Below are 13715 nucleotides of genomic sequence, written 5' to 3'. Positions count from 1 at the left end.
CCAGCGCCGCCGCCGCTCCCGCCCCGCTGCCCGCTAAGTTCGAGGCTGAGGCCTTATACTCATAGTTTTGAAGATATGGGCCTTAAAGTGAAGCGCGGCGGAAGGAAACTTGCCCCCCCTCCCCCTGCTACCACAGGGGGGGCTCCCGATGTCTACCGACGGAAAGCACCCAAAGAACCACTGTTGCAAAAATGAGTCTTCTATACCAAAGTGGAGGGGTTCTTGCACTAAATTCCCTACTAATTCTAATTTAGAGGCGGAAGAGATTAGTATAGAAAAGTGCACATCTTGCTAAGTGCACATTCTGTGTCAGACCTTCATCATCAAGTCATTTATGCCCGTATTCACAAACATTACTATGAGGTCTCACAGTGCGTGTGAATGCACAGGGTGACACACGTAGTAATCACAGAGCTCTATTCAACGCTGTGCGATCGATTTGCTGCTTCACTTAAGCAAGCATCTTTTGTAAATACGGGTTGTATTGTAAGTACGGTTATGGCCGTTTTCACCATCAATCCCTAATTTTAAGTGACCTCTATGAAAACAAAATTCCTGTTATGTGTTACCATAGGGTCGCTTAAAAATTAGGGATTGATGGTGAAAACGGGTATTTGTCTCCACTGCAGAAGTAAGATCCTCTCTAACATAACAGAGGCAAATGGAGGATTAGACTTGACATTTGCATATTTTGCCCTGAGTGAACACTGAATATGGCAGTGGGAATATAGTTCCCACTATAGTCTTTGTTATCTAAACTACAAATGTTTCGTAGGTGGACCCTAGCGATTTGGTCAACACGTCATCACCGCACTGGTCTCTGAAGAAGCTGTCCGAAGCCAAACCGTGGCAGGCGTGGGTGGAGAAATACCAGGCACGGGTCAAGCTTGAAAATGGCAAGTACATATTTCGTGACATTCCATCTTGTAGTCTTTGTGAATTTTTTGCGCCCTTTCTTTTTCTCGGAAACTCTGGCGAAGCTGCGTATTTTTTAAGTTACGATAGTCAAACGGTGAAGGAGTCCAAATGGTCAACTCGACATCCAAGGAACGCGGGTTCGAACTCTGTGACTTATTGTGGTTAACTCACTCGTAACATAGTATCGAAATCAATTTTAAGTAAAAATAGGCTCAAAATACTCATAAATTGATACATTCGATATTAAATCGATGTATGGGTATCTATAGTCTGGTCCGGGAGCACGTAGAATTTTGTCCAATGACCCCAAGCTACCTACCTATTCTATAATTATGTTGCTGTCACGTTTGCACACTCACTGCGGGCGCCCGTTGCACAGTCGCGACAGCAATAAGGATGGGTAGCTCGGGGTCATTGGACAAAATTCTACGTGCTCACGGACCAGACTATACATATTTCAATAGAATAGAATAGGTCTGAGATTTGTATATTAATGAATAAATTATGATTTTAGTGGCCGAAGAGGTCCGCCGTAAGCGCATGTTAGCCGTCAACCCGGCGTACGTGCCGCGCAACTGGATGTTGCACGAGGCCATCGCTGATGCCGAGAAGAACGACTTTGAGAAGGTAAACCTTCGACTATCACAAATATTTTAGTTTGATTCTGTGTTTTGAACCTTATGCTGAAGACATGCAGTTCAAAATCTCGGGCCATCGCTGACACTGAAGAATCTCTTTGAGAAGGTATCCTTAGAGTAGGCGCACACCGTTGATTTTTAGTTGACCGATAGTTGTGCCCGATTTTAAATTGTATGAAGAATCGGCAAAATCGAATCGGCGTAGTGTGCGCACTCCTATACATGCCCACACTGGTCAACTGTCCGACTAAACTAAAGGCCGTCGAAAAATCAACGGTGTGCGCCTACTCTTAAGGATATCTGATCAAGCTGACCAATTAAATTTAAATTTCAATATTATTGCATTCGATTTTGATCCTTATTCTCAAGACATACGGTCCAAAGTCCATTTCGTAATCAGTACTAATGGTCACAAATAACAGAAGGATAACTCGGGAAATACATTTAAACAGAGTGTGGGATTCTACAACGCAATAAAGTTAGTGCAGTTGGTCAGTGCTAAAGCCTGGTCCGTGAGCACGTAGAATCCCGTCCAATGACCCCAAGAAACCCATCCTTATCGCTCGCGCGTAATTATACAGTGTGNAGGTTTTATTAAATTGATAACTGTAATTTCAAAAACCTGAATATAATCTCTCAATTCTTTATCCAGATATGGAGGTTACCAGTTTGGCTTCTGGGCCGATCAGCTCGGGGATGGAAGGGCACACATTCTTGGGGAGTACGTCAACCGGTAAGTATTACATGGTAGTATTGTTATTTTATGATTTTAAAGAAGCATCATGTACAGACATATAAATTCAAGCATTACAAAGCAAGTTATTACCTAAATATGGTTAGACACTTTCTTAAAAACCATCTATTGTCTGATCTGTAAGCACGTAGAATTTTGTCCAATGACCTCAAGCTACCCATCCTTATCGCTCGCGCGTAATTATATTGCTGTCGCGACTGTGCGACGGGCGCCCGCAGTGAGTGTGCGAGCGCGACAGCTACATGGATAGCTTGGGGTCATTGGACAAAATTCTACGTGCTCGGAGACCGGGCAGTAGTCGATGTCGCGTGTCGCCTAGTGTACGCCTACACTAAAACTACCAGAACATTCAGTAAAATGCCTAAAAGTTGTCTTCCAATCTTTTCACAGCAAAGGCAAACCCTGGCAACCCCAGCTTAAGGGGTCTGGTGAGACCCCGTACTCTCGCTTCGGGGACGGTCGCGCGGTGCTCCGCTCATCCATCAGGGAGATGATAGCTTCGGAAGCGTGCCATCACCTCGGCATACCAACTACCAGGGCCGCGGCGCTTGTAGGTAAGGCTTCAAGACTTCAAGGGGTCTGTGAGACCCCATACTCGCTTCGGGGACGGTCGCGCGGTGCTTCGCTCATCCATCAGGGAGATGATAGCTTCGGAAGCGTGCCATCACCTCGGCATACCAACTACTAGGGCTGCGGCGCTTGTAGGTAAGGCTTCAAGACTTCAAGGGGTCTGTGAGACCCCGTACTCTCGCTTCGGGGACGGTCGCGCGGTGCTCCGCTCATCCATCAGGGAGATGATAGCTTCGGAAGCGTGCCATCACCTTGGTATACCAACCACCAGGGCTGCGGCGCTTATAGATAAGACTGTACACTACTATAGGGGTCAGGAGAGACCCCGTACTCTCGCTTTGGGGCCGGTCGCGCGGTGCTTCCCTTCTCTATGTAGGAATTGGTGTGCCCCGCCCACTGCCACTTGATTTTAGCGATTCTGCGGGTTATGTCAGTCACTCTGGTTCTCCTACGGATCTCCTCATTTCTGGACCGGTCTTTGTGGAAATCCTTGGGGGAGGCCTTTGTCAAGCAGTGGACGTCTTTCGGCTGAAACGAACTAAAGCCATTCTGCGTGATCAGAGGTTATCTTCTAGACCAGCCCAAATAACGCTACAGGCTTGTAGGCCAACCAGTCGATCTTAATTATTTTTATTCCACAGTGAGCGACGACCACAAGGTCTGGCGCGACAAGTCCTACATGGGCCATGCGCGGCAGGAGCGCGCAGCCATCGTGGCCCGTGTGGCCCCCGCCTGGTACAGGATTGGCTCGCTGGAGATCCTGCTCAAGAGACGCGAGCCGCAGCTGATGACGAGACTCGTGGACCACGTCATACAGGTACTTGCAGGAGCGAGGTCTCACAGGCCACGCGCGGCCATCGTGGCCCGTGTGGCCCCCGCCTGGTACCGTTACCTTTACCTCACATTTCTTTGTGTATAGTTAATTGTGTTGTTTACTATCCCTAAATAAATAAATAAAATTAAACTTTTGTCACTTCCAGCATTACTTCCCCGAAATAGACTCCACCGATGAAGACAAGTACTTGAAATGGTTTACTGAAGTGGCGCACAGGAACTTGGACTTGGTGGCCAAGTGGCAAGGTTAGTATGTAAGTTGTAATGAGTGCGATTTTGTGCTTATTCTACTATTCCCCGTTTACAATCCCCGTCAACTCAAAAATTCATTAATCGTGGATTCGTGAATAGTGCAATAAGACCCATTTTTAAGATGTTTTTCCTTCAAATAAATTCCGAACATAGCCCGTCCTATAAATTGCTGAGCGAATCGTGAACTTAGGATGTCAACAAGGGTGTCAAGGGCAAATAATATTTCTTCTTCTTTTTTTATTTGGTGACATTTTAATCTAGGGGTAGTAACACATTTTTTGGCTTGGCCTTCCGGTTCCATCATCAGATCAGACCCTGTATTCAAAACCAGAGTAAATCAAACGAGTCCAAATTACAGATTTTCATCCTTTAGATTTATCAGTGTGTTTAGTGTGAGTTTACATCAAACGTCGTCGCTAGCGAGCGCGTCAAAAAAATCTATGAACATTTTAGTTCTTGAAAGTATTCGCTAGGGACGCTGTACAATCCGTCATACATTTAGGCGATTATCACACTGCACCGCGCTCCGCCGCGGTACGCGGGACGACAGATTTAATCATTGTATGCAAGTACCTCAGTTTGTATAGAAAACACGCGCGGCACAACACACTGACAACGCGTCTGCGCGCGGGATTCTTTATATGTAGCTACAAGGTTCGAGACTATATTGATGACAAGGATGTGTGGTCAGTTCAGTCTGCACATATTTGATGTACTTAAATTTGACTATTCTTACCTAATAGATAATTCCTGGCAATAAGTGGTGACTGAGTTTGTTCCGGCGTTTCTTCTCAGCACTTGCCATATGTTTGTCTCGAAGCGCTGGTAGGGCCCAAAAGATAAGGAGACATGTAAAGTGCCCCATAAGGGCTACCTTTTCTTTTTTTATTATTTTCTATTGACGTTCATAAGTGCCACTTGTGGTCTAAACTGAATAAATATTTTTGATTTTGATTTTGATTTTTTGATTCTATGCAGACCGCGGCGGAGCGCAGTGCAGTGTGATAATCGCCTTAAAGTCATACATTTAATGACATTTTTTATGCAGTCGCTAGCAAAGACGTTTGATGTAAACTCTCACTAAGTAAGTCCCTATAAACACGATGGCTCTCAAACATGTACTTCGGTTGTCAGGCGTCGGCTTCGCTCACGGCGTGTTGAACACAGACAACGTGAGCTTGCTCGGGCTTACCCTGGACTACGGGCCTTACGGATTCATGGACTACTACTACCCGCGGATGATTCCCAACACTACTGATGATTTGGGGAGATATTGTTACAAGAACCAACCTGAGGTAAGTCTGCGGGACTATACAGGGTGTTAGGTAAATGGGTATATGAGCCGACACTAGCCCATGTTAACATGGGCATATAAATGGTATGGTGAAGTCAGAAAATTGATATCTTCATTTTAATTATTTTATTTTTCATACAAATCGGACATTATAAAATTAATTTTGTATGAAAATTAAAAAAATTAAAATGATGATATCAAATTTCGGACTTCACCATACCATTTATATGACCATGTTAACATGGGCTAGTGTCGGCTCATATACCCATTTACCTAACACCCTGTATATCCTGTTTCCTATCCTTTTCTACTCCCTACTCATATCCTATCATCTTCATGATAAGTGAGGATGGATGAATATTTTTTGGTTCTCTTTCACGTGAGAACTAGTGAACGGACTATGACGAAATTTTACCTTAATTTTAAATTAATTTTACGATAGGTCGCGCTACGATAGGATCCCAGTCCTAGACAAGAGACGAAACGTGACAGTTGTAATTTCGAAATCCCCCAATATTTTTTTTTGCATGAAAATCTTAATGCTGTTCACAGAATACATCTACTTACCAAGTTTCAACAGTATAGCTCTTATAGTTTCGGAAAAAAATGGCTGTGACATACGGACCGACAGACGGACGGACGGACAGACAGACAGACATGACGAATCTATAAGAGTTCCGTTTTTTGCCATTTGGCTACGGAACCCTAAAAAAATGCTGGAGTGAAGGTCTTCCGAAAACATACATACACTCGAAAAACATAACCCTCCTTCTGGCACAGTCGGGTAAATACAACTTTCACGTTGCCACTTGTCTAGTCAAGAAATATTTGAACATTAAAACTTTTTTCCAGGTCTGCTAGTATAAAAGTAAAATAAAAATTCATAAAATTCATTTATTTTTGCAAATAGGCTTTAAAAAAGCACTTTTACACGTCCCAATATTAACCCTACCACTACTTCGGGACAATAAATGGGCCAGTGCTGAGAAGAAGCAGCGCAAGAAACTCAGTCACTATTGTCAGCCTCCTTTTCAAGGGTTTACAGTCTTTAAAATATACAAATTATAGTCATAAGTATTGATGCGAGCTAGGTAGTTAAACATTCCAATATAATAATGCATTGATTGATTAAAGCCTGGATGCGGGCAGCGCAGGACCGTTCATTGTGGAAAACCTTGGGGGAGGCCTTTGTCCAGCGGTGGACGTCATTTGGCTGAAAAAGAAAGAAGAAGAAGAAGAAAGATTGATTAATCGTTTACAGATAATGCTGTGGAACCTGGAGAAATTCGCAGAGTGCGTTGAACCCCTGCTGACTGACGAGCAGAAGGAAACACTCAAGGGCATCAGGGGGACTCTGGAGAATTACATCAAGCGAAAGGTTTTGTAAGTTTGACAATAATGCTTTATTTTCAACCTTAGGTACACCTGCTGTGGTCCATTGCTGAGCAAAGATCGCCTCTAGCTCCTCCTTTGTATAAAAATTGATGATATAAAATACACGTCCATATTTTCGAAGGTCACACTCCCACAAGATATTGGCAGGAGAATTATACAAAAGAAATTGATGTATTTATTGTAATTTAAACTCAAGCCATCATTGACTGATCTCGTGGTTGACTGGTAGAGAATGCTGTAAGGCAGCAGGTTTTGGCCCGTGAATGTTTTGTAAGTAAATTATTAATATTTAAATACATGCATTAATTAATGTAACCGCGCCGCTAGGGTTAGCATCTCAAGAGTTGCCCACTTTTACTTTAGTTTGCCAACTTGTGGCAAGCCTGCCAAAAGGTTGCCGACCGCTGCTATAAGGCATTCAGTCCGCCAGTTACTTTTCCTTGGCCATTAGTCTAACTAAATAAAAACACAGCATAAACTTACCATATTTTCTTTCGCAACAGAGAGACATTCATCCACAAGTTGGGCCTCGAAGAAGTCAAAGAGGGAGACGACATCCTCGTGCAGGATCTGCTTGAGGTCATGCAGACAGCCACGGCTGACTACACGGCCACCTTCCGGCAGCTGGCTAAGGTAGGCTCGGAACTATTCCCACCACTGCAACTCCTGTGTAGCCAGGATCTACAGTTTGACCCCCACAAAAACCCAACCAATGAAGGTCAAGTTTGTCCCGGGGGAAAGTTAAACTGTCTTGGACCCGCAACGAAATTAATCAGAAGAACATAGGAGGAGGTCGAAATTAAGGTTCGACTTCCCTCCATTGCAAAGGTAGGCTCATCATCATCAGATCATATAATGTCATAGCAGATTTATTTATTTATTATCAACCCGAAAAGGGATCAACTAAAGGACGAATTTACGCCCGTATTCACAAACATTACTATGAGGTCTCACAGTGCGTGTGAATGCACAGGGTGACACACGTAGTAATCACAGAGCTCTATTCAACGCTGTGCGATCGATTTGCTGCTTCACTTAAGCAAGCATCGTTTGTGAATACGGACTTTAGTCTCCATTGCAGGAGTAAGACAGTCTCTAATTAATAGAGGCGAATGGAGGATTTGGACTAAACTCTTCACACTGGCAAGACTGGTTGGAGATGCCTGATGTTCGCATATTTCTTGCTTTAGTCGTCTCTTAGGGTAGGATTAACATTGAAAAGGCAGTCGGAATAGAATTCCCACCAGTCTTTTTTGAGGTTCTCTTGAAATTTAATAACAATGTAAAGTTTGAACTTACTATGTACAGAAACACTGTGAATAAATAACGGGCTCATTATACCATTTATCATAGATATCTAAACTACAAAAAATTTTTAGGTCGACCCTAGCGAATTGATCAACACGTCATCACCGCACTGGTCTCTAAATAAGCTGTCCGAAGCCAAACCGTGGCCGGCGTGGGTGGAGAAATACCAGGCACGGGTCAAGCTTGAAAATGGCAAGTACATATTTCGTGACATTTCATCTTGCAGCCTTTCTGAATTTAATTGCACCCTTTCTTTTCCTCCGTAACTCTGGCGTATTTTTAAGCCACGATAGCCAAACGGTGAAGGAGTCCGAATGGTCAACTCGACATCCAAGGAACGCGGGTTCGAACTCCGCCGCTGCTGAATTATTGTGGTTAACTCAATCGTAACACAAGCACATTTAGCTTAGTACAAGGGTTCACGCAGTGGCGGATTTACCTGCTGAGTATTTAGGCTGAGTAGGCTGAAGCCTAGGGCGGCAGATTTAGTTTATAATTATTTTTTACGTACAAAAAGTAGGTACGTATTTCGGATACGAATATATCAATGTTCGCCAGGCCAGTCAAGATCCAATAACCCCACCCCCAGCGTATCGAAATCGATTATTAAGTAAAAAGAGGCTCAAAATCATGCGCGTATTCTGGGACCCACTACTAGTACTAACTCATTATGCTATGATACTAACCCACCCCCCATGACATGGAATGCCCACCCTGGAAAAAACCCTAGAATACACCAATGCTCAAAATACTCATAAATCGATACATTCGATAAGAAATCGATGTTTTTGAGTGGTTTTCAATCGATACTAGAATAGCAACGTCTGAGATTTGTATATTAATGAATAAATTATGATTTTAGTGGCCGAAGAGGTTCGTCGTAAGCGCATGTTAGCCGTCAACCCGGCGTACGTGCCGCGCAACTGGATATTGCAGGAGGCCATCGCTGATGCTGAGAAGAACGACTTTGAGAAGGTAAACCTTTAACTATCACATAAATATTTTAGTTTGATTCTGTGTTTTGAACCTTATGCTGAAGATATGCAGTTCAAAATCTCAGGAGGCCATAGCTGATTTTAAGAACGTAAACCTTATGGACAACGCATCAAGCTACCACAAAATTACTTATGATTTTGAACCTTGTGCTGAAGATTCGCCAATACTTATATGTGCGATCTAGCGTCATACAGATGCGCCAGTGAGTACTAATTTGCGCGACTGTTGTCACCCCCTGAGGCTTGGCACCCGGGGCGGACCACTGAAACATATCACATTTTCGTTTCAAAATCGCCCCTACCAGTATTTAGTTTGACGTGCCTAAACTGCGTAGTCTTCTGCTGATGTTTGAGCGTTACCGGTACACGCTAATTATTATCCATGAGTGCACACGCACACTACAATAATGACGCTCGGATCAAACTCCCCGCACCCCGCGCGACCGAGACCAAATATTGGTGGGGCGCGTCTTCGTAGATGAAACGATCTTTACGATGTATAACTTGTTTTCCAGGTGCGGTTCCTACTGAAGATCTTCGAGAACCCGTATGAAGAAAACGAGGAAGCGGACAACCGTGGCTACTCCTCGCTACCACCCACCTGGTCCTACGGCCTCAAAATTAACTGCTCCAGCTAAAATAATTAGCTTTTAAGCTTCTATCGAGTACAAAACATTAGATTGTATTGAATTGTAGGTCTACCGAGTCACTTGGTATGAAAGCGGCACGGGAGTTTTTTGTGACGCCAAATCAGCGAGACTTCAGCTGTAGGCCTAAGATGCGCGCCGCGATAAGCGTTTATCACGCCATTTTATCGATTTTCCCCATACATTTTGACGTCGATAAAAGTTATCACAGCGCGCATCTTAGGCCTACTGGGCTAGGTTGTGCGCCGTGACAAAATTTATCGATGATTTTAGAAGACTAATGTATGGTCTTATAGCGAATCGATAAAATGGCGTGATAAAAACTTATCACGGCGCACATTATAAGCCTACAGATGTGCTTCAGACTTGTATGCTCTGTCACGTCATATGTATTATAAATCAACCCCTCCCGCTCCTATTCCTCAGGCATTGACTTAGTTACTCGCTAGATCTATGCTGTCCCCGTAAAATTGTGAATCCCGTCCCCGGGCGCCCGTCGCACAGTCGCGGCAGCAATATAATTACTCGCGAGCGATAAGGATGGGTAGCTTGGGGTCATTGGACAAAATTCTACGTGCTCACAGACTGGGCTTTAGTATTTGTAAATAAGTAATATCTGAGATATACTGTAAATCGTAGGTTAGGTTAGATTAAATTTAACTATGTAACTGATGGAGTTAATATTTTTATGGTGACGAACATATCAAACTATTTCAGGTTCTCCATAACACAGTTTACCATATTTACTAGTCATTCCATAGAATATAGATACAAGGCATTCATAATGTCTCATGATTAAGGAGTTTAACTTCGCGAGACGTATAGGTACGATTTTGCTGTTATGTTCGGTGTTACATCGACAATAAAAATATTATTTGACAATAGCAGATGAATTTCATGAAATGAATTAGGTTAGTTTTTAGCTTCAAGCATTTTGTTACTTTAATTTTAAGCACAAAACGTTATTGTTTAAGAAAATATACTATTTATATTGTGTAATAATCAGTTTTTTATTTACAAACAAAAACAATAATCATTTACATTTTACCACAATGTTTCAGTTAAATATTTACAATAAAAATTGAACTTAATTTCTCTCTTAACACAATATAAAATGAGTATAGTTATTCATAATCTTCATCAGCACTATCATCTGGTTCTGAGTAGTCCTCATCGATTTCAATCTTGCGTTTTTTCTTCACTTGAACATTCTCTTTGTCTTCTTCCGGGCTTTCTTCAGTTGCAGCCTCAGTCTCTGCTGAACGATGGTGAAAAACAAATGATATTGTTTTGGCCAAATCCCAACATTGCTTCAAAACCAAGTCTGCTAAGCTTTTCTTGTCGGCACAGTGGTACCAATTTGACAAGTCCGAAGTGCAATCAGAATTTGCAGGCGGAAGCGTAACTTGTATATTATTCACGCATCTGCGACATTTGAATTTGCTGTGTGTGTCTGAAAGAGTGTTTTCCTCCAACCGGAAAAGGTCTTTCAAGTCATCCGATGTGAAATGTCGCAAGGATTCCTCGTTTTGGTCCACCACTGTGTCGCTAAGCGCTTTCTTGTGCGCTTGCCTCTGGAAAATCTTTTCTTCAATAGTTCCTGTTGCCAGTAACCGGTAGATGTAACATGGTTTCTTTTGGCCGTCGCGCCAGACTCTCGCCATGGCTTGGTCGTCATTTGCCGGGTTCCAGTCAGGGTCAAACATGATGAGGCGATTCGCCCCAATGAGATTCAGACCACATCCACCAGCCTTGGAACTCAGCATGAATATCCATTCTTTAGAATCTTTATTATTGAAGCTCTCTACAACTTTGGCTCTTTTCTTTATAGTCATGGAACCATCTAGCCTCACATATTGATAACAACGTTTCCTGCATAGTTTCTCAAACAAGTCCAGTGTTTGAGTGTAGTTAGAGACCAGAACTATCTTGTCATCCGTGTTAGTTTTCAGGTTAGCCAGTATGCAGTCCAGGATCATCAGTTTTCCAGAATATTCAGGCTTAACATCTTTGATGTCATAGTGACTAGGTAGCAAATCCAGTGCCTTCTCAAAGCCTTCAGACCGCTCTACGATTTTATCGTAAACCAAGTCAGGGTGGTTGCACAGTTTCTTTAAAGTTGTTATACTGGATAGAGCACTGAGTGTGTTTTTGTCTCCAGTACCAGTAAATTTGTTACGAATAGCATCTGAATTGATGAAATTCTTGTACAGTTGTGTCTGAAGTGGAGTCATTTTAACACAAATGACCTGTTCAAACTTGACCGGCAAGTATTTTGTGAGCAAGCTGCTTGTCCTTCGAATCATGCATTTATTGACAATGCCAGTGAGAGTTTGAAGGCATTCTTGGGCTCTTTCTCTCTCTTGTTCACTTGCCAAAGCATCTTGACCCTTCAGGATAGGGTTTTCATACCTCTTTTTGAATTCTTGGGCAGTGCCAAGTATGCCTTCATTGACAAAGTGTACCAGACTGAAGTACTCAGTCAAATCATTCTGAATTGGAGTTCCTGAAATGAGGATTCGCCGTTTGGCCTTCAAACCCATTAGAGCTTGGTATGTTTGATTCTCACTGTTCTTCAATCTGTGGCCCTCATCACAGAGGACCAAACCAACTTCAGATGAGTGCAATATGTTTGAGTATATCCTGAAAGTTTCATATGAGATTATCAAAACTGGTGTGGCCACTCTTGTGGCTGAGTATGTGTTCATAAATTGTTGTAATTTCAGTGTTATCTCTGCTTTTGACCCACCATCCATGGGCAAGGCATTGATCCTCTGTCCCAGCCATTTGTGGATCTCATTGTACCAGTTCTTGACCAGACTGCTTGGGCAAACAATAATTGCTTTGCATATTGTTGGCTTGCACTCTGGCCCTTGCCTCAATAATGTCCACAGCAAAGTTATGCACTGTAAGGTCTTGCCCAAACCCATTTCATCAGCCATGATGCACCCATAAGCGTTCTCAATCTGTTTCCCGGTCACACAGTCGTACATAAAAGTTACCCCTTCCCTTTGATGAGGTCTTAGTATGTTTCCAAGGACGGGGTCGACGACAACAGCTACTTGAATGTCCTTAGGGTTCATTTTCATCTTTTCGTGTTCAGGAATATACGGCGGCCGGAACAAAACCAGCGCATTAGGCTCGTCGGGATCATGAAGGGCACGTCGCACTTGACTGCGTTTTAAACCAAGACTTTTGCTGCAGTACGACGAGACGTAGTTTGGAATGGGTACCTTGAAAGGCTTACTCAGGATCTGCTTGATCAAATTTTCGTGCTCCGAAGTAGACATAGATTGAGAAGCAGTTTTCTGCGTAAGTGGGATTTTTGTGCATTCCCGCCTTTTGCGTTTAGCCGAATTCAGCAAAGGACTTTTGAAGACGTGGTCCCCTGAGCCAGTCTGGCTCGGCGCAAGGCTGCGCCTCATTTTAAAAGATTACGATCACAACATAAAGGTCTAAAGTTTATTTACAATTCAAAAATCTTCGGCACAAAATGGACCAAACAAACAAAACCACTCACTGACATTGAATTGACAGCTAATTTTGACAATTTTGACACGTCGAAACAGTGTTGTTCCTGACAAATTTAGGGTTGCCGTATTCTAATTCTAAAATTGCCGGATTTTTAAGGAAAACTAAGAAAATTGCCGTATTGCATAAAATGTTTATTTGAAAGGTTTAAATTTAAAAAAATACAAGTGATGTATTTAGTACTATGCGTATACTACTTTTAAACTAACTTATTTTATTCTTCATTTTTTAAGGTTATGAATAATTTAGTCCAAGAACCTACCCGAATAAAAGTGAAGAATCTACCAAAATGAGGAAATAACGATTTTAGACATTAAAATCTCGGAGATAAGGTTGCATTTTTGGCGTTCCTTTTCGTGGCGCTTCTACTTCATCTATGGTTTACAAGTTTTTGCGTTCCATTAGACGAAATATTTATTTTTTGTTTACTAAAACTCATGAAAAACTCATAAAACTGTACTTTACTCAATTGCCGTATATTTTGATACGGTAATCAAAGTGCTGCCGTATACCGTATTTCTGGTGCCTAAGATGCCTAAATGCCGTATATTACGGCAATTGCCGTATCAAGAACAACAC

General features: G+C 42.6%; 2 protein-coding genes across 2 annotated transcripts; one reads left to right on the top strand and one right to left on the bottom strand.

The window, feature by feature from the left end:
- Positions 1–775: 775 nt before the first annotated feature.
- LOC114363220 (UPF0061 protein YdiU-like) lies at positions 776–10393 on the top strand (the record flags this gene model as incomplete). The annotated part of the gene is made up of 13 exons (XM_028318885.1): positions 776–896; positions 1433–1545; positions 1979–2034; positions 2209–2289; positions 2701–2864; positions 3522–3697; positions 3861–3960; positions 5101–5261; positions 6522–6643; positions 7159–7288; positions 8035–8155; positions 8826–8938; positions 9474–10393. Coding segments are annotated over 13 exons (1581 nt in total), but the record flags the coding sequence as incomplete, so codon positions are not given.
- Positions 10394–10453: 60 nt separating this feature from the next.
- Positions 10454–13132, bottom strand: okr (DNA repair and recombination protein RAD54-like okr). Its single transcript, XM_028318886.1, has one exon. The coding sequence runs from the start codon at positions 13028–13030 to the stop codon at positions 10730–10732; it is 2301 nt and encodes a 766-aa protein (XP_028174687.1). The 5' UTR covers positions 13031–13132; the 3' UTR covers positions 10454–10729.
- Between the last annotated feature and the right edge of the window lie 583 nt (positions 13133–13715).

Source organism: Ostrinia furnacalis, unplaced genomic scaffold (genome assembly GCF_004193835.3).
Source record: "Ostrinia furnacalis isolate ACB-3 unplaced genomic scaffold, ASM419383v2 OfSCF7027, whole genome shotgun sequence".
Classification (NCBI taxonomy): Eukaryota; Metazoa; Arthropoda; class Insecta; order Lepidoptera; family Crambidae; genus Ostrinia; species Ostrinia furnacalis.
The sequence above is the reverse complement of the archived record's forward strand: the minus strand, read 5'-3'. Positions and strand labels throughout refer to the sequence as shown.